This window comes from Lathamus discolor, chromosome Z, assembly GCF_037157495.1.
Source record: "Lathamus discolor isolate bLatDis1 chromosome Z, bLatDis1.hap1, whole genome shotgun sequence".
In the NCBI taxonomy this organism is placed as follows: domain Eukaryota; kingdom Metazoa; phylum Chordata; class Aves; order Psittaciformes; family Psittacidae; genus Lathamus; species Lathamus discolor.
The window spans coordinates 60,310,047-60,331,423 of record NC_088909.1 but is presented as its reverse complement, the minus strand read 5'-3'; the positions used below and the strand labels follow the sequence as shown (position 1 = coordinate 60,331,423).

The 21,377-nt window shown below is 39.9% G+C and overlaps 1 protein-coding gene across 2 annotated transcripts; it reads right to left on the bottom strand.

Moving 5' to 3' along the window:
• Nucleotides 1–531: 531 nt before the first annotated feature.
• Nucleotides 532–19,883, bottom strand: TMEM38B (transmembrane protein 38B). 2 transcript variants are annotated; one of them, XM_065663193.1, is made up of 6 exons: nt 19,674–19,883; nt 13,076–13,232; nt 9,499–9,683; nt 7,062–7,149; nt 4,979–5,096; nt 532–3,405 (listed from the first exon to the last, which is right to left on the bottom strand). In XM_065663193.1, the coding sequence occupies exons 1-6, from the start codon at nt 19,777–19,779 to the stop codon at nt 3,199–3,201; spliced, it is 861 nt and encodes a 286-aa protein (XP_065519265.1). In that variant the 5' UTR covers nt 19,780–19,883; the 3' UTR covers nt 532–3,198. The 2 variants fall into 2 exon arrangements, with proteins under 2 accessions (XP_065519265.1, XP_065519266.1); XM_065663194.1 differs by having other exon boundaries at nt 19,820–19,873.
• Nucleotides 19,884–21,377: the final 1,494 nt, after the last annotated feature.

Sequence of the window (21,377 nt, the reverse complement as noted above, 5' to 3'; positions counted from 1 at the left end):
GTGAGTGCTCCATTGCTGGTGGTGTTCAAAGCCAGGTTGGATGAAGCCTTGGGTGGGATGGTTTAGTGTGAGGTGTCCCTGCCCATGGCAGAGGGGTTGGAACTAGATGATATTGAGGTCCTTTCCAACCCTAACTATTCTATGATTATGTGATTACTTTCAATTTTACCATGCTGATGACAAACAGAGTCAAACAGTTCACATATGCAGTTCTGCTGAATCTGACATGCTTTACCAAATAGAACAATTACAAGGAATTCTTACCAGTCTCACACAGAGAAGTTTAGCTGAGGTACAGAACTATCAGCATGAAAGCTAGGAAGTAACTGTTTATTTAAGGCATTCTGGACAGACTGTATTAAAGTCTCCTACAGAATTCAGGTTAAACCCTGAGCAACTAGGTATTTTTTGTGTGTTATAAAAAAACAGTTTTTAGAATACTTGCATGTAACTGTTCACTATGGAGTTCTTTTGAGCACCCATCCTTCAGAAGCCTGTGAGATCTTTGAACATGAAGGTTTGTTTTCATGGTTCTTACAACAGGATTTATTTCAGCATAACTTACATTCCATCTCACAACAGTACAGCTTTAATGTGATGTGTATTTCTCTTAAGGTGTTCAGTCAAGAAAAACAATTATTTTTTAATGTTGTCTTTAAGTCCGAAATTAATATAAACCCATGGTATCGTCCTTCAAATTGTAAACTTAGAATTAGTCTAAGCATATTTTTGCATTTATTTGGGCTAAAAGTAGCAAGTTACAAGCTAGTGTTTCACAGTTGCGCCACATAGTTCCATACCACAATCAATTCTGTACGGTTCTTGAGATCTAGTATACACAATTACAGCTTTAAAAAAAAATCCAAGAGTTTGAGAAACTGTGAACAAACAACTTTTGTTGATTTTGCTGAATAACTAGTTGATCATCATCACTAGTTAGTTGGCAACTTCAAGCTTATCCATACATCCATAATACAAAGCTACAAATAACTGAGACACCTCACAAAAAACTACTCCAAGCATTTATAACTGTACACCAAGTTTCAGTGTAAAATGTCAGGAATATGATTGCTATTTTGTCCAAAGAATTGGGGGTGTTTTGGTTGGTTGGTTGGTTTGGTTTTTTGGTTTATTTTCTGTTGAAAAAAAAATATGTATTTTAGCTTTCAAGGTACAGCACTTTTGCTATAAAGTTGGATTCCAAGCTGAGGAGATTCAATGGTTTTGTTCACTATCATGGAAATGTGACTAGACAGGCACGCAAATTTCTTCGGTACTTTCTGTTTTTTCCTCTAAGCACAGCACTAGTGACAGGTTTTCTAAATTTAGATATGTACCTGGAACTAGAACTTTGTCTTTTCAAATCAGATCTGCCTCTACATTCTCTTTGGCATACCTGCACAAAGATTAAACTACCTTCTCCTGCTGAAGTACACTCTTCAAAGCAGTATTCTCTGAAGAAAAATACTCTAATTCTCTAAAAATAGTTTAATTTATTCTAAAAATTGGCACATCTATGAAAGATTCCTCTGAAAAGATTCTGTTCTTATGAAATGTAGTATCTCTAAAATGTGTATGCCACTGAAGACTGCTCCGCATCATGGGAAAAAAGATGCAATGAGCAAGAAGGTTGCAATGAGCAATCATATAGGTTGGAAAGTACCTTTAAGATTGAGTCCAACCATTAAACTGACACTGCCAAGTCCACCATGAAACACTGTCCCTAAATACCACATCTACATGTCTTTTAAGTACCTCCAGGAATGGTGACTCCACCACTTCCGTGGGCAGCCTGTTCTAATGCTTGGCAATCGTTTTTTTTTTCCCGGTGGTTCATCTTTCAGCACATGAGGATGGCCCTATGTGACCATTCTGAGGCACTTCTGTGATTTCCAAAACATCAATAACTCTTGTGTCTTTGCTGTCGCATGTATCTCCATTCCCTACCTCCACTAAGACATCAGACTGAAGGACCTCACTAGCACACTGTCCCTCTAGCACTGACATGCTGCCTGCAGGCTTATCTCTAGTGAGCCTGATTTTATCCCTCTCCCCCTTCAAATCTAATTTAAAGCTCTTTCAATGAACCCTGCAATCTCCTGTGCAAAGCTCCTTTCCCTCCCTTGTGACAGGGATATTCCATCTGACACCAGCAGGCCTAGTGTCATGTAAACCGACCCATGGTCAAAAACCCCAAAATTCTGCAAGTGATGCCAGGCTTCCTCCCCAGTAGCACCAGAGGTAGTTGCTATAAACTAGTGCTGGTATTTATTAATATCAGGCATAATACGGCTGAACTCATGAGAAACAAGGTAAATGTACTGTTCAGTATTCTTTTTTTAAAAGGAAGTTAGGCTTTGAAAAGTAAAAATATTCATATGCTTGGATAAAAGCACAGGTGGAGATGTCTAGTCCCAGTCAAACTGAAAGATAACTACAAACCACATGTATATCCCCTATGTAACATGAAAAACAGCTATATATCAAATGTTTGCAAATAAAGTGTCAAAGTAAGCCAACAACAAAAACACTTAGATGTTTCTACTTAGTTAACTGTAAAGATTTTTAAAAGTGTCAGACAATTCACTCTTTTTTAAAGAATAGAAAAAAATATGAAAATCATTTACTTAAGTAAATATAGAAATCTAGACCAGTGCAATGTGAATTACAACAGTAATTCAGTTATTTTCCTAAAGGCATTAGTTCAGTATATTTTCAAGGTTTTACAGCACAATGTGATTAAACCTTACTCAGATGATGTCCTTATTTGGTACGTGCTATCGTGAACACCTGGCAGTGCAAATCCATGCTATCCAAATGAAACATAAGAATAGATGTGTGAAGGGTGAGAGTGGAAGGAAGAGGTGAAACAAGAGATAGATCAGAAAAATTAACAAAGCTGATTGTTGCATTTTGAAACTATCTTTTTAGCACGTAAGCATTTAAAGTTATCATAAATACAAAATGTAGTAAACTTATAATCACTATAAAAATTTGGTGGTTTTAACTTGCAAATCCAACGTGCATTTAGACATCTGAACAGTAGCTTACAAAACACGTTCCAAAGGCAAACAACAACACAGCAGGATACAGCCCTATCCTCTCCTCACATGCATTTCTTTAAACAAATTTCTCAGCCAGCCTAATCTGAAATACAAACATCTTCAAAGGTTATGACCATCAAGGATTTTAAGCCACTTATTCTGTTTTCTTTGCCTGTCTTTTCTTAACACCATTATGGTGCTGTTCAGAAGATCGGTCACAGACTGAAGAGCCATTGGAAGATGTAGCACCTTCACCCTTCATTTTGGATGGTGTCTTTTGCAAGCCAAAGAACATATGACCTAATGCAGCCTCAAGGGGAGCAAATGGAGAACCTGCAGATCTTGTCAGCATCATTGTTACCTATGAAGAACAAGGAGCAAGTTACAAGTTTTAATGACTCCACATCAACTGAAAACAAGTTCAAAGCTGAATACATCTATGGCATTTCTAACTTTCTACACAAGCATGAGGCCATACCACCAAGAACAGAAACATGTTCACTTTAGCTTGAATTGATCAAAGAATGCCTTTCTTTCTGACCTATTTTCTTCAGAAAGCTATATACAAACAATGCACACAAAAAATTTTCTATGCCAGTTTACTGAAATCATCCTAAATCACACATAATGTCATACAAGTAAACTGAAGAACAACTTTTATGTGTAAGTTTGTACCTTGTTCAAACTGAAAAACTTGTAAACAGAGTGGCTATTTCAATTTAAATTGAAAGAATGTAATGTGTAAGTACCTAAATATATACGCACAGACAGACTTTAGTTAAAATTCCAGACAGCCATTCTCATTACATAAAGTTGAGAGATTTAGGGGGAAATGCCTTACAATACATAACTTGGAATCAGGATAGAATAATCTGTTTTGTAGATCCAGGTACTGGACAAGTTTATATGGCAACCACTTCTACAGTTTTCAAAGACATGAAAAGTTTCTAAAACAAGATACTACTACACTACTATGCAAGGTCCGCAACTGTTGCTTTATTACTGAAGTGGATGCTCAAGTTCCTGTTTGTCAGTATGACTACCAGTTTTAGAACTTACTTCCTTCAGTGCAGCCTGACAGCCAGCTTCTGAAGACAGCTGTAATTTCTCACTTCCAAAATAATATTCCTTTCCTTCTCTATTCCCAGCATCTCCTTTACTGGGTTAAGTGGAGACTCATAAGCATCAGCTTGAAGCCTTGGCTCCTTGAACCCTAACCTCTTTAGAATTAAACTTGTCAGCTGCTTCACAGAAAGGAGACTAACAACCACCACTTTAAGATGGTCTCCAGTTTCTACAGCGCCAGTCTCTGAAGCTCTCAAAATTACCAGATTTCTACTAACACAGAGACTACACTTTCTCATTAACTAATAATCCTGAAGACAGGCATCATCCTGGAAATGAAAAACTGGAGGGATTAAAGGATTCAATAGAGAACTAGTATCTATTCCATTGTAAAAGTAGTTATAGCTACTTCAAAGTTGTTTTGATATGCTTTCTCTTCCCACCTAAACACTTAGCTGCAAACACTAAACGAGATGAGAACCTAGTTGGATTATTTTGCAAAAGCACAGACAACTGCACAGATTCAACGAAGGCATTAAGCAGCTAGCAAAATGCAGAGAACAAGTAAGCTTTGTTTGAGATTTATGGACATACAAGCTTGACATATCAACTGCTGGGTTCCAAATTCCTAATTTTTTATTTTCTTTCCCTTCCTGCTCTCTCACCCTGCCAACAGTATCAGTAACAGATCTTCTGTTCTGCTCACATATAGAAGACTAAACACACATTTCACACTTCAGTAGAAGCTAGCCTTCGCACCCAGAACCATGCATTCTAACTTGCAGTAGAATGTTTGAGGGCATGTTTTTCGTATAAGATAATGAAATAAAATATTTTCTGTTGTTCAGTTATTTGCCACACTTTCTTACCTTGGAGACAACAAGAAAGATGGTATATAAAAACATGAGGTTGTGCCTTGCTATTGGCAAGTAGTGGCTGTGTTGCAGGGTGAAAAGAATTGCTCCTATCAAAGTTACCTTCACAGGGCTGGAAATAAAAAAAAGTAAGTTAATTTCTCTTCTCTACAGTGAAAACAATAATGCTCTTAGTGTGCAAAATAATTATTTCTAAATAGAACTAATGAAAACTTTTGGTAACAGTTGCTAGGTCCAAAACCCAGCTATGATTAAACTAAGACTCACTTTATACATACTATTACTATGCTTTCTGTCCATAATATGGACAAGCATCAAATTCAGCACTACTTTACACACCCAGCAAAAATACATTTGAGAAATTCTGCTTAAATCAGTGCCTCTATTCAGACCTTATATGTCAGTTTGCTCCCTTTCTTCCTCTCCCAGCATATCTTACTGAAGAGTTAAAACACTAAGCTTGCAGTGCTCGGGCTAGGCTTAAAAATAGATTCCTCTCCTATTCAGCCCTATTCCAAAGGTTTGCTTAAAATAACTGGACACTCTGGCAGTTACAGGGTTGTAGTCAGCTTACACTTGGCCTGAGCCAGGCCTATGTTACCAGGTTTTGCCAGCATAAATGTGTTGACATGAGCATGCGAAGATTTACATATTCTAGCTATCTCACTGTGGTGGTAAATCCCTTGCGAGGTACAAAGTCAGAAAACAAGAGAACTTTCATCCATTATCTGAAGTCATCTGAAGAGAGAGCATTAATATACTGGAAGAAAAATTCTGTGCTTTCTTGATCTGCATCTACATGTGATATGTACAGGTGACATTCCTGTTATCACAGAACATCTCAGTGTAGACACATTCTTCACTGTCTTTTCAGTAACTCCAAGATTTACTGCATCAACTCCCTGCTCAGAAAGTCAAAAAAACCAACTCTGTATACATGCATCTCATCCATTTGCAGAACATTTTATCCATTCAACTTTGTAACTTTTCTTTAATATTCTTAAGCTTCACATATTAAACAAATTTTAAAAATCCTGTTTGAGTTACTCTGAACCACATCCCCCATGGAAAAGGACAATATATACAAACAGTGCCACAGTCACTAAGCATTGCTCTAGTGTTGCACCTGTATTATTTGGGTTTACAGTGCCATTATTGACAGTGTCTTCTTCCTTTTGGAAGTGTGCTTTCAAGACTGCTATGTAGTCACTGACAGAGTAAGAGAAATTACAAATACCCGGAATTTCAAAAAAAGCCAACAACCAACAAAAGCCATAAAAACTTGAAATACTGCCAAAGGAAACATTATAAATATCTCTTCTGTTATTCTGTTGCTAAGACTGGCTTCAGAAAAGTAAGATAACTTTAAAAAATAAGTAATTTCTAAATTGCTGAGAGTAACGTAGGAAACATCAAATGAATTTTTGGAAATTACCACAGTGAGCTTATCTTGACTTACAATAATAGCTTGCGGCTTTCTAGCTTGCTTCAATTCTCATTTTACTGTACCAACTAAACTGGGAGACATGTAATATTCCCACTCTTTGCTTCTGCAAGAGAAGTAAGATTTCCTATTTTGCAGTATATTTTTGCTGACCAACCAATGTGCAGCTTCTCAAATAACTCATATCTATGGAGGAAACAGTGCTGGTAAAGAAAGTAAGTGACAATGCTTAAAGGCAGCCATCTTAGTGATGCTCAGAACATGCACCAAAAGTGCAGACTTCATTTGGATACTTCTGGTACCGCTGCCCTTTTATTCTGGGTAGAAGACCATGGCCCTGTAAAACAACTTAAGTCAAAATTGCTTTCCAGTCAGTCCTACTGACGCAATACTGCTTTTGGCTAAATACTTTTTGTTGACTTGTTTTCCCATTTGGTGTTCTTGCGCTGTGAACCTAAAGTTATTAAAACACCTAATAAAATTAATGAAGACCACTCACTAATCTCTCACAAGATACACACCAAAACATCAAATAGAAACATATCTTTTAATCTGAACCCCTAGAAGTGAGTGCCAGCATAAGCAGTTAGCAAAACAAGAGTTAAAGTGTTGCAGACTTTTTTAAAAACTTACTAGGACATCTTCAGTAGTTCATTGGTTTCAGGCTTCCATACTCCTCTCACCAGCTGCTCAAAGTTGGAAATTAGGCCACCACCAGCTCCTGAAGCCACAGAGATTTACAATAAGCCTCCTCTGACTGCTACCACTACACCCAGCAAAACTCATTACACCAGGTGCCAAATGTGGCACCCAAAGCTCAGACTTAAAGTGACTAATCCAATCTTTTACACATGCGTGACCTGAGCAACTGACATGAAATCTCAGAGGTTTAGCTACTTAGTGAGAACCTCAGGTTTACCTTTATGTGATAGCATCTGAACTGATGCACTCATCACTAGAAGCAAATGCCTGAATTGCCAAAGTAAACCTCCAGAGAGGCTTATATAATTCCATTCTTCACATCATCATGTAAGCAGAGAGTGTCTCTATATAAAAACCCTATGTGAGAAAAGTGCATACTATTTGTACATTAGAAGAATACAAGACATGAGGATGTGTTGGGCACTCTAGCCAATGAGACTGATCTGTATTATAACCTGGGAAAAGAAAATGCTAGATCATCACATTAACACCTGTTGTTTCCCAAAACAAGAACAGAATCAAGCAAATAAAACCCAAGATCTGCACTACTACTTCCTGAAGTGGTTCTAATATGACAACAGCTACAGCTGCTAGGAGGGTAGCTTCCAGCTTAGTATTTCAAACAGCAGGCAGGCAAGAATTATGGCAGGATCATGGAGCAGATTCTCCTGGAAATCATGCTAAAGCATAAGAAAAACAAATAAGTGGTTGGTGACACTCAACATGGCTTCAATAAGGGCAAAACATGTCTGGCCAATATGGTGGCCTTCTATGATGGGGCTACAGAATGGATGGGTAGGGTCAGAGCCGCTGATGTTGTCTACCTGGACTTGTGCAAAGTATGTGATACTGTTCCACATGACATCCTTGTCTCTAAACTACAGGGACATAAACTTGATGGACGGACCACTCGTTGAGTCGTTGACCACATGCAGAGAGCTGCGGTGAGTGGCTCAATGCCCATCTGGAGACGGGTAACAAGTGGTGTTTCTCAGAGTTCGGTGTTGGGATTGACCCTGTTCAACATCTTTGTTGGTGATGTGGACAGTGGGATTGAGTGCGCCCTCAGCAAGATTCCTAGTAACACCAAGCTATGTGGCTCAGTTGATATGCTGGAGGGAAGGGATGCCATCCAGAGGCATCTGGATGCCTCTTGCTGTGCTTGAGAGCTGGGACCATGCCAACCTCATGAAGTTTAACAAAGCCAAGTACAAGGTCCTACACCTGGGCTGTGGCAATCCTAGGCACAGCTACAGGTTGGGCGGAGAAGGACTTTGGGGTGTTGGTTGATGAGAAAATGAACATGAGCCAGCTTCAGTGTGCGCTCACAGCCCAGAAACCAGCTGTATCCTGGGCTGCATAAAAAGGAGCGTGACCAGCAGGTCGAAGGAGGTGATCCTGCCCCTCTGCTCTCGTGAGACCTCAGTTGGAGTATTGTGTGCAGTTCTGGTGTCCTCAACATAAAAAGGACATGGAGCTGTTGGAGCAAGTCCAGAGGAAGGTCATGAGGATGGTCAGGGGGCTGGAGCACCTCCTGTGTGAAGACAGGCTGAGGAAGTTGGGGCTGTTCAGCCTGGAGAAGAGAAGCTGCATGGAGACTCATAGCAGCCTTTCACTATCTGAAGGGATGCTGGAGAGGGGCTTTTCATTAGGGACTGTAGTAATAAGACACGGGGTAATAGGTTCAAATTTAAGCAGAAGTTCAGAATAAATATAAGGAAGAAGTTCTTTACTGTGAGGGTGGTAAGGCACTGGAAAGGGTTGCACAAAGAACTGGTAAATGCCCCACCCCTGGCAGTGTCCAAGGCCAGGTTGGACAGAGCCTAGGGCAACATGGTCTAGTGTGACATGTCCCTGCCCATGGCAGGGGAGTTGGAACTAGATGATCTTAAGGTCCTTTCCAACCCTAACCATTATTCCATGATTCTATCATTCTAAGAAGGTTCACTCCTATGCTTAAAATCAACTAATGTTACAACTCAAAAAGCTAATGTAACAAGTTCTCTCTTTCAGCCACATGCAAGGAAAACATGTAAGCTCTGAGGAAATATGCTGTTGGAAAATTTAGTAACAGCTCTGAAACTACATGGGCTATCTCTTCATTACCATCAATAGCCCATCCTACAAGTCCTCACAAGACCTTCTGAAGGAATAAGATGAAACTCTCCCTGAGTCATTCAATGTCACTCTTAATCCAGGCAGAAAAACTGCTCTACATGCTTTTCCCTTGAGGGGATAACAGACTGTATTAGGACTATCGTATCCAGCACAGCAAGGAATGACGTTACAATTATGCTGAAGGGCTAGCCATTTAAATGCCACTCCAAAAACATCACAATCCATCAAAACAAAATGTTATGCATATTACCTCTGGCCCAGCCCACAGCTACCATGACAAGCCAGGCATCTTTGAAGTGACTGTCTGCATGCACAACGCCACCTGTTATCTTCCAAGTCCTAGTCACTTCTTTCATTCCTGCAACCAGAAGCCGAAGAGGCAGAAAGGCAAAGCACCGACAGAACAAGTCTTGTGGGCAGTAAAACACAAAATACCTGCAAATCATGAGAAAAGCCATTAGTGGCATTCAAATGCTTTTGATAAGGATTCCCCTTTCTAATAACCCTTAAAGATATTTTCTGGAATACGACTAGCAACATGTGATATATTACTGATAACTTACTTTCTTGCGTGGTAGACAAAACAAATTTGAAATGCTTTTGAGCATGTTCAAGCTCTTGCACCAAAATCATCATACCCTACTTGAAATTGTTCTTACTGACCTATTGTCCCATGGAAAAAAACATTACAGTACATGAGAAACAGCTTTAAATTTTACATAGTTTTATAGCTTACATATAATGTTTTATAACTCAAATTATTAAATTAGTGCCTGACTGACTTTGTGTAGTTTGGGGTTTTGTGGCTTAATTTTTGTTTGGTTGATGTTTCTTGTTCGGTTGGTTTGGGGGTTATTTTTAATAGGATTACAGCAGGTTGGTAAATTACATGCTGACACCCTGCTTTCAAATTGATACATACAAGGAATTATATAATTTTAGCAAGAATGCCTCCGCTCGTTAATGTCATGCTAGGTGAAATGTACATCTATTTTCAAACACATTTCACATCTTAGTAACCACCAATTCTAGCTTTTCCAGCTTGCCATTTATAAGTGTATTTCTTTTTTCAAAGCACTGGCAGCACAGTACACAAAATGTAATAGTATCTTTTATCAACTTGTTTTAAAAACAAAGCAAAGATGGCTAACAATAAGATGACAGTAAATTTTAGAAGATTAGATTATGTGGTGTTTTATTTTATCTCTTTGATTATAAACAAAAGGCAGTTCTTACAGAAAAATTCAAGGTCTCTAAAAATACTCAAGATTCAGTATCTAGATCATTTCAGCACATCAATAAGAGAGTAAAAATTAATTAAAAGCAGAGAAATGCTTTAAAAGATGGGAAGGGTACTTTTAATTTCCTTAAAAAATTAAAAAATTAAAAAATGGGAAAACCAACCAACCAAAAAAAAAAAAAAAAAGAAGACAAAAATCAACAGAAAGCCAAACCCCAAAATCACAAAAAACATACTTGCCTTACAGCTTAGGCTTCTGAGCTCAATCCTGTCCACCAAGAATTTCTAAGGCTGTATCCATCTCTTGTGTACTCAGGCTGCAATCAAAGATGCTCCTCTCATATCTAGTTTACTTCATTAGCACTACTAGCAGACACCACAGCTAAGAATAGTTACACCTCATGGTTACAGATTAGAAACCAGGACAGCACACAGGGTTTGGGGTTTTGGTTTTTTTGGTTTTTTGGGTTTTACTTTAGGAAAAAAAAAAAAAAGAAAGAAAAAAAAGCTTATCCTTTACAGCAGAATGCCACAAAGCTTCCTCCCCAGACAGGCAAAGTTTAGCTGAAGCCCTATCCTAGTCATATATTTTCTTCTTTTGCAACGGATACGGTACCTTGCTGCTGCACACATCCAAAGCACTTTCAAGACCTCCCAGACTGGAGCATGCAAAAGCCTATTTCTCACATACAAGAAACTTACTGGGATTTACATAATACTAATACTGCTCTGGTGTTACGTTTTAGCTTTAATTTTGAATTACTTATATTCTTCCTTTTTCTTTTTGTAAAGCCAATTGCCTTTGTAGACAACCAAGCTTCAGTTGGTATGAAGTCAAAGATTATAAGGAAGTTCTTCACTGTGAGGGTGGTGAAGCACTGGAACGGGTTGCCCAGAGAATGGGTAAATGCTCCACCCCTGGCAGTGTTCAAGGCCATGTTGGACAGAGCCTTGGGCACCATGGTCTAGGGTAAGGCATCCCTGCCTATGGCAAGCACGTTGGAACTAGATGATCTTAAGGTCCTTTCCAACCCAAACCATTCTATGATTCTACAATTGTGTGTACCAAAAGCACATATTTTAATGGCCACTGCAAATAACCACTTAAGCCAGTAGTCAACACATACCACTACTCACAATTAATTGCAGTATGTCGGTTTAGGACCATGAAGCACAGGGTTACCGATTGAACCTAGCACGCAGTCGCACCACGGCATTTTTTCCTGTAATTTCTGCTAGCAACACTTGCTAACAGCAGATGTCGCTGTCCTACAGACTATTTAGGAGCATTTCTCAAGCATGGCACAACCCTTTTTATTTTCCTGGTAATTTAATTTCACGTGATTTGGGACAGAGAATGAAAGTCATTATACTCATGAAGAGAGAACTTAATAAAACTAGAAGCTTAAAAGGTTTCATAACATTCATAATTCCTCATTCATAGCAGTGCACAAAATAATCCATGAGAATTATTTTTGCACAGCAGATCCCATTTGGCAAAGGTAAGTTCAACAGAACCCATGTTCTGTTTACGTGTACCCCTAACTCATGTAATTTCTTAAAATAAGCAGCAGCATTGCCCACATCAGACTAATATGAATCATAAGCAGATTTTGTAAGCTTTATTAATACCACACCATATATTTCACATTATTCATTCCCCAAATTTGCCTAAATGAAATCTGTCAGCTTCCACTGCAACATGAAGACCAGAGGACTAGATACATACAGACAAATAGAAAGACTTACTTTCATTTTAAATAAATTTGCAATTATAAAACCTAAGTGGCTACAAAGAACAGATACTAAAGGATTTCAAGCAGATAACACTCTTCAAAGACAGAAATTGAGATTTTTAAGTTCAAAAAGCCACTGCTGCTCACCAATTTTGTTAAATTTGAGTGTTTCTTCAAAGATCACTTTCTGTAACAAATGAATTCCACTGGAAGGCAACCTTTATATGAACCTCCAGTGCTTTTTTTAAATTCCAAAACAGGCCAAATTGCTGCCCTGTTCACATACATGACTTCTCATTCAGATCCCTACTGTCTCCCATTAGAAGGCCCATCCATTTGGGGAAAAGCAAAATATAGAGAGAAAAAAAAAAAAAAAAAAGAAAAAGATGTCAGGAAGCAGAGGAAGCAGAAACTACAGAAAAGGAAAGATCTGTGTCTTCGACCCCAGGTTACAGAAAAGTTCAAAATTTTCACATCAGCCAGGTTCTGGTCTTCAAGAGCTACTGCTGAAAAACTAGACTACATTTATGACTTACCTATATCCAGAAAAGTCCACATTATTCCAACGTTATTCAGCTACTGAACTAGGAGTACTACAAAAAGGCTAGTCTAGCCTCTGGTTATACATAGCCTGTAAGAGTTGTTCTCTCATGAGCATTTTATTCCTATAGAACAGGATCATAATAGCTATTCTGCTGCACTGACTTTCTGGATGAAGAGACAGCAACCAAATCCATAATATTTTTAAGTTAATCTTCAGATTTATGTGGAAGCTTGATGGTATATCAGTTTACAAAGTACAGTTTCATCAGAATCAATACTCCTCATCTAACTCAATTGTGGCTGCTTACCAGACTGAAGATGCCAGTAGAATATTTGTGCCCTTTGCCAGAAATCCTACTGGAGGTTCTGCAAGCATCAATGAAGACAAAACTGAACCACCAAAGCAATGAAGCATAGCACTAAACCAGCAGGCAATTGGACTTCTGACTGACACTTCCACAGCTCCTGAAACAAAAGTAAAAGATGCATAAAAGAAATTGTGTAAAAACAATTGAGAATCACACCAAGTTTTAAAATTCAGTATTTTTCAAATCATTCAGTCCCATATGGTTCCTCTAGGTAATGAAAAATCCTCAAGAATTCTGTAGGTTATCCCAGGAAAAGTCTTCAGAAATACAAATTTCAGAGTACACTAACTTAAGAATATGCTTAAGTGAAATTAAATAAATAAAAGTGAAAGACTGACATTGTACTCTGAGCGTCTTTTGCGGGCTGGTTTATTAACCATCTGGCTACCAAGAATAAAAAGCTTTCAGAGCATGGGTAAGAGGTCTCATTGTTAATAATCTGGCATAGATTTATAGTTGCTTTCAAATTTGGATTAAAAATACACAAGTGGCTTTGCTGACCTAGATCGGATCAGTATTAATTACTTTTGGGTGGTTATTCTACAAATTCCATTTCTGCTTTTGAATCCAAAGTCATTGTTTTCCCTTTTCACCATAACATCCCACTGTGTCTGCTGACCAAAATGAAAGCAGCATCCAAAACAATTATTAACTAGTTTCACCTTCTATCCTGAACACAGAAAAAAGATCACCTGAAGCCATAACAACACATCTAAGTTTCTTTTGTTACTAAAAGCTCCACAGTTTAGTTTGTTATCTTTGAAATGAATTATTTTTTTTTAAATTACAATTGAACTATGTCAAAAGAGTACTCTATATTAAAAGATTATGCTGAGGGCAATCAGAAGCCTTAACCAGTTTCAGGGGGAAACAACACTTAATCAAAGCCAGAAATATTCTCAAGAAATTGTTTTGACTATTCCCTTCTATTGCAAAAGTCCAATGTTGCCAAAATGTCCCCTTTACACATACGCAGAGCTCTGTTTGCCTGAACTAGTCTCCACAGTGCAAAGGCTGAAGTTCACAAAAGCAGAGATGAAACCTAGTGTCTGCCCCAAAATGCAGTTTGACAAATGCTCCCAATTCAGAGGAGAAGCTTTTGTTTTTTCAGGCATTTCTGTGGGAAAAAGAGCTTCTAACCAAAGATGAAAGCTCAAACGTATCAGAGAAAATACAGCACTCTCAATACGATTCACTTCATACAAGAGTATTAACATGATTGTTCCAGTTTTAGTGGTGACACAGCTATCATGTATTCCAGCACTATCTAAATTCCTATGTAACAGCTAATTTTTAAAAAATGAGCACTCACAACTACTACAGAATCTCTGAATATAAAATAACATCTGATTTTTTTTAACTATTGTGTAATTTATTTTCCATACTGCAGTACCAGGCGCTCCAAGTCGGTTATGCTCAGCTTTATTATTGCATACTATCCCTTCTCCAAAGTAGCTATCAACTGTTTGTGTGCATAACATTAATAGGAGAAAATTTTAAAGCATGCTAATGTTACTTAACTGCAAAAGTAAAAACATAAAGCAGGCCATTACATCCAGATCCAATATAAATGAATGTGGATCTATTTTCACCAACATATTTGAAAAGGGTAAGACACCTGCAATACAGTAACAGTTTGTGCTTACTACATGGAGGTTTCCTCAAAAAAAAAAAAAAAAGTAAAAAAACAATGAAGACAGCCACTGCACTCAAAAAAAAAAAAAAAAAAAAAAAAAAAGGAGAGACTCACTGGTCCAGAAGAACTACAGTAGGTTCCTCCTCACATGTAATAATTCTCTTGTTTGATGACATGGACACAAGTACTACTATAGACCTACTTTAGCTTTAAAGAACTAAATTCCCTTTAATGCAACAAAAGAATACTCAACTCCCCCGTTTGTCAGTACTCTGTTGAGTAATTCCACTAAATGCTGCTGTGGCATTATAGCACAAAGTGACCTTTTATTCTTCTCAATAAAATAATATCAAGAAGAAATATCCCAAAATTTACAGGACAATGAGAAAACCTGGCTAACAAAGCTAGTGACTGTAAATCACAAGTGAACATGGGCTGGAACTGGGGAGTACGCCCAATAGATCAGTTGTGCTATGCACAAGCTTTAACTCTGGACAAACAACTTTGCTTCTCTCCTACATACTTTGTTAAAATACTTACGTAATTTTTCACTTCCTATACCAAAGGCCAGATTAAAAAAAAATTCATAAAAAAAAAAAAATCAATGAAATGTTGCAGTTGTTCTAAAATTAGTTAGCTATCTGCTCTCTTTTCAAATCCATTCCCCTGCCTTTCAACATCACTTTTCTACTCTTCCTTTTCCGCACAAATAGCAGCAAGTGGTTGCAGTTCTGAGGACCCATATAGGAGTTACTATTATTACAGATTGCTGTCTATGAACAAGCTCCACAACAAAGCACGTAAATTGATTCGTTAAGCTATTATTTGTTAAAGAACAAGAGACTTTAATGGACTTCCAAGATCTTTCTGTTGGTCAATGTTGGAATTTTCTTGGCTCAAATACGATATTTAATAATTCATACCTTCTTTCCAACAAAGAACAAAACTAACTTAGAAGGCAATGAGACAAAAAATGATGAACCAAATTTAAAGCTTGTCTTAGTGTTGGTAACTAAATTATGACTGGGATGTAACCTTTCAGAAAACAAAGTCAGTTTTAAGTGGGTCACATATTTTTAAACAAGTGGTCATTTATATTTGTCCTCTGATGCATCCTGTAAAACTAATGAGGCATCACAAAACCACGCAAAACATGATCTGCCAAAAGGCCACTAGCCCTGCAAATGGTATACTTTAGAAAGATAAGGTTTCAAATGCAAAGACTGTTGTTGAATATAGTTTTAAATATTGTTTCTACACAACAGTAAAAAAAAAACCAAACAAACTCTTGCCAGCAAACTACTTCTGTCAGCAGGATAAGATCTGCGTTAATCTTTCCAAAAGGTTCCAAATAGGCAGTCAGGAACACATACCCGTACACAGCTAAACAGCAAAATAGAAGAACGTACAGAAGTTTTTTCTAGCACCCCTGCTGAACTATAAATAATAACATTAAGCAAAAGGATTTACAGTCAGATTTAATTTAGCAAAACAATGCCAAAAAACCAGAACCAAAGCAAAAAACAATTCTCTCCAAATCATCAGAATCATTTAACAGAAAACTTGCAAGAACAAAACCAGCGCATTCCTTGCAAATATGACACATCCTCAACCCTGAACACCTTTTGCTGTTCCTCGATCCCTCCAAAAAATAAAATTGCCAAAAATCGCCAGTTCTACAACTGACCAGAGTTACAAATGAGCAACTCCTTAGCAATCCCAAATGAGCTAACCAAAACTCATAGTTTAAAACATGTGGAAAAGCAACCAGGCAAAGTGCTGGGTCCTGCATTTGAGCTACAACAACCCCATGCAACGCTCCAGGCCTGGGGAAGAGTGGCTGGAAAGCTGCTCAGTGGAAAAGGCCTTGGGGGTGCTGACTGATGGAGCTGAACATGAGCCAGCTTGTGCCCAGGCAGCCAAGAAGGTCAATGGCATCCTGGCCTGTATCAGCAATAGTGTGGCCAGCAGGGCCAGGGCAGTGATCATCCCCCTGTACTTCGCACTAGTGAGGCTGTACCTTGAATCCTGTGTTCAGTTCAGGGTTCCTCACTACAAGACATTGAGGGGCTGGAGCAAGTCCAGAGAAGGGCACCAAAGCTGGTGAAGGGCCTGGAGCACAAGTCTTATAAGAAGCTGCTGAGGGAACTGGGAGTGTTTAGTCTGGAAATGAGAAAGCTCAGGGGGAACCTTACCACTCTCTCCCACCTGGCAGGAGGTTGTAGTGAGGTGGGGGTCAGTCTCTTATCTCTAGTACTAAGCAACAGGACAAGAAGTAACAGCCTCAAGCTGCACACGGGGAGGTTTAGACTGGATATTAGGAAAAAATTCTTAACCATAAGGATGCTCAGGCATTAGAACAGGCTGCCCAGGGAAGTGGTGGAATCACCATCCCTGGAAGTGTTAAAAAAAATATGTAGATGAGGCCCTCAGTGACATGGTTTAGTGGTGGCCTTGGCAGTCCTGGGGTAACAGTGGGACTTGATGACCTTTAGGTCTTTTCCCACAGCAGGGGGGGGTTGGAACTAAATGATCTTAAGATCTTTTCCAACCCTAACTATTCTGTGATTCTCTGATTCTAGTTGATTCTCTGATATGATTCTATATTGGTTATCACTGCTGTAGTTTGCCAACACTACCAAGTGAGCAGGAAAACCCAGCTTTTAGCCATTTAGGACTGGCAAAGTCCCAGTTAGTGTAACTCCATCCATGATACAAATACCCTAATCCAATTTTAAGCAGGGCGGGTAAGGTTGGTATTTTAATGAGACCAGTAATCTGGGATAAAACAAACATGGCTCTGACTTGAACACATACTTCTCGTATCACCAACCAATTAAGATTACCCAGTTACTATCCTGTGAAATATAGCTACTGTTTTAAGTTTCCATAAAGAATATACAGTAATGCCTAGAGAAAATAATCAATGATAATATATTCATCCCGAATATTTCATAATGACTGTTTTTTTCAGTTACAATTTAATGTTCAATTCAAGCTGCTTGCACGTGAGCAGCAGACCAGCATGCAGTCACCTGAATCATAGTTATTAATTCAAAGTAGTACAGAATACTCAAGAGTTCTGAACTTTCCAGCTATTCAGTCAAGAAGATAAAAAGAATTATCGGCACGGATCTGATCGGACTTCTGACAGCAATTCTACTGTCCAGAAATGCTGTCTCCATAAAGTTATCCTGAATCTAGCAAAGCAGAAACACTCCTCTCATACAGGTCTTTAAGTGTGTCCATTCCAGAGGAAAGCTTAAAGGAAATGTGTGATAACATCAAATACCCTTAGACAGGAAGTCCCTTTTTTAATGGAACAGTCATATTACACAATGCTCCAAGTCAGCACCCAGAAACAGTTTCAGCAGTAGTAACAAAATTTGGTGAACATGCTAGCATACATAAGCATTTTGTATCAGTCTTCATATCTGACAAGTGCACTTATTTAGCAGGAAATATACATTCACCTTAACAAGTATAAAAAGGGACAGAAGTTCTCACTAAACACGCAGCACAGAGCCTTAAAAAGAGCTCCCAAATCTGCACTATAATCCTAAAAGCCAGCTTCCTACACATTTATCAGCTGGGATGCAGTTACTGTAACTGTCCAAAGCCACATCACAGGTAGTTATTCTAAATATTAAAACAAGGCCAGTCTCTATGACAACAAACACAAACAAAACAAACAAAAAAGAAAAAAAAAACACAAAAAAAACCAGACTTGGGGTTAACAACCACAGTGCAAAAGATTTTCTAGAAAAGAAGATGCAGAGATTGAAGTGTCATTATGTGCACTTATACAAAATCCAAAATCCTATTACTGGGAGTGAAAAGCTTTCCTAACTTAATTTCACAATGTGAAAAGTTGCTAACACACAGCCTGCCCATTAGACTTCCCAGCTATGTTTCCTAGGAGACAGAATTGCCTTAAGAGCTTCCTGCATATCCAGGGCATGTGAATTATATAAACCTATTAGTTGAGAAGCTCTCCTCTCACCTCTCAGATGTAACACCTGAGAACAAGTTACTGGCCTGTGACCTGCATTTAGCCTCTGCGAGCATAATCCTAACTTTGGGCAGGTTCAGCCCTTTCATTCTTGTAACTTTTAAAACTTTCAACTGCAAAAACGTTTCCAGCAAAACTCTTGGCCGATCTCGCCCGTGCCTCTTGTCCTGAGAAAGCAAGGAAAGTTCGGCGGGAGGCTTCCTACGTGGCTTCTGCAGCCAGTCAGACATTATTTATGGCCAGATGGACAATGCACACTGCAGACCATCTTGTCTGCGCTCTTAGGGACTGATAGAGAAGACCCGGGCTCTGCTGCCGGGAGCGGCACTGGCTGAGCCAAGGCAGCAGGTCTGCGTGCAAAGCTGAAACTCTCACACAGGGCTGTCACTCCGGAGGCCACGAGGAGCGCTGACAAACCTCTCGCTACATCAAACAAAACACAAGCCCCCCTCGGATTTTGTGCGTGTACGCACAGTAACAGCTTCACCCCCTCGCTCTCATTAAAAACAAATACAATTCAAAGGTTGTGAGTTAAAAAAAAGTCCGAACTTCTCCAGCATCTTCTAGGTTAAAGACGCCGGAGACACCTGCGGCTCCCGCAGAGACGCAGCGGCAAACGCCGGTCCCGCCCGGTCCCCCTAGCCCATACCTGCTCCCGGCACCCCGGCTCCCCTCAGGTACCCCCCGCCATCTTGCGCGGTGGCCACCCTTGCCCACCCGGGGCTAGGACGGCAAGAGTGTCCCCAGCCTCAGGCCTGGGCTAGCTGGCGTGCATGGAGGGGAACACCCGAGGAGCACGGCGGGAGACACGGGGAAACAAGGGAGGACACCAGGGGAACCACTGGGGAGCGGGGGCAGCTCCGTCCCGTCCCGTCCCGCCGACCGCTCACCCCGCTGCTCCTTCAGCGCCATGATGGAGGCCACATAGTGCGCCAGGTCGAAGAATGGGAACATGGGCAGTCGCGAAAAAAGCAGCGGCACCTGCCACAGCTCCATGGCCGGGCGACAGCGAGAAGGAGGACCCCGAAACACCTACACAGCGCGGCGGCAGCGCCGGCCGCCTCGGAGGAAGCTTGGTCCCCGTCGGCCGCCGTCAGCGGCGGGGCGGGGCGGTCATCCGCGTTCAGGCGGCCGGGGAACGGTAGGGCCGGGGTGTTTGCTTAGGTCTGCGAGTGTTTGGGCTTACCAGCGTGGGTGCTCCAACATGTGGAACGTGTGGTCATCTGCTTATCACCTGCCTAATAATTACTGGGGTATTAATGTGTACTAGACCCTGGTCAGGCCTCAGCAGGGACCCTTTCAACACATCTTCACATAGAATCACAGAATGGTCTGGGTTGTAAAGGACCTTTCAAGATCATCTAGTTCCAGCCCTGCCATGGGCAGGGACACCTCACACTAGACCATGTTGCCCAAGGCGCTGTCCAGCCTGGCCTTGGACACTACCAGGGATGGAGCATTTACCACTTCTTTGGGCAGTGTGTTCCAGTGCCTCACCAGCCACACAGTACTTCTAACCTGAATTTCTCCTGTTTAAGTTTTAACCCATTACCCCTTGCCCTGTCACTACAGCTCCTAATGAAGAGTCCCTCTCTGGCATCTTTGCAGGCCCCCTTCAGATACTGGAAGGCTGCTATGAGGTCTCCACACAGCCTTTTGTCAAGGCTGAACAGCCCCAACTTCCTCAGCCAGTCTTCCTATGGGAGATGTTCCAGCTCCTTTATCATCCTCTTGTCCTCTGGAGTTGCTCCAGCAGTTCCATGTCTTTCTTATGTTGAGGACATCCATTTTGATAGTGAAGGCCATTGTTAACAGTTTTGTTTTCTACAAGTAGGTCTCTGACCAGTTTCGCATCAATCCCACAGTATTTTCGGCAAAAACAGTTTGCTTATGAGCTTCCCAAGTGGAACTTTTGTCAGGTATCTAGTAACTCTGAGATACATGACATCTGCGTTTTCTTTGGCCACCAGACTGGTGATAGAATCAAATTACATTGATGTGACACTGTTCTTGATGGACCCATGTTAGGGGTTTGTTGGTCTTCTAATTTTTTCAGTGTACTTTTTTTTTCTTTTTTCCCTCAGAGATGTAGGTTAAGTTTGACTTAGGCTGTTTTTTTCTGCTAGAGAAAGGCACAATTTTTTGCCTTTTCCATTCCATTTCCACAAGGTGGTGAAAAGAGCTGTTAATGGCTTCAAGATTTGAACAGTGTGGTGAAGTTAATCAAGGTAAGTAGTCTAAAAACATACAACTTCTGTAAGCTCTTTCTAACTTGTTCTTTGTCTGCCAAGAACTAATTTCATGGAATAACTGGAGTAACCGGAGCATCATTCTTCATAAAAGGTCTATGCAGGGAAAGATAGAAAAGACCTTAACTTTTCCCAATGTAGTTTTACCTTGCCATGAAGAGTAAGCCCTTCTTTTAATTTATTTTCTTCTTATCAGTACCACATACACAGAATAAGTTCTCCTTTTTCTCAGTGCCTCTTCCTTTCTGTTTGTCCAGTGACTCATTTTCTCCCTAACACTTGTGCCATATGCTTACACCTGCTTTCTATTTTCCAGACATTTCCATCGTGCATTTTATCTACATG

What these genes read in the sequence shown, in the direction of transcription:
- TMEM38B (XM_065663193.1), bottom strand. Translation starts at nt 19,779, where the DNA reads ATGGAGCTGTGGCAGGTGCCGCTGCTTTTTTCGCGACTGCCCATGTTC. An exon ending in AGCTGTGGGCTGGGCCAGAG is followed by an intron (nt 7,150 to 9,498) that starts GTAATATGCATA and finishes CTGTGGCTTCAG; the next exon opens with GAGCTGGTGGTGGCCTAATT. An exon ending in TCTTTCTTGTTGTCTCCAAG is followed by an intron (nt 3,406 to 4,978) that starts GTAAGAAAGTGT and finishes TGTTCTTCATAG; the next exon opens with GTAACAATGATGCTGACAAG.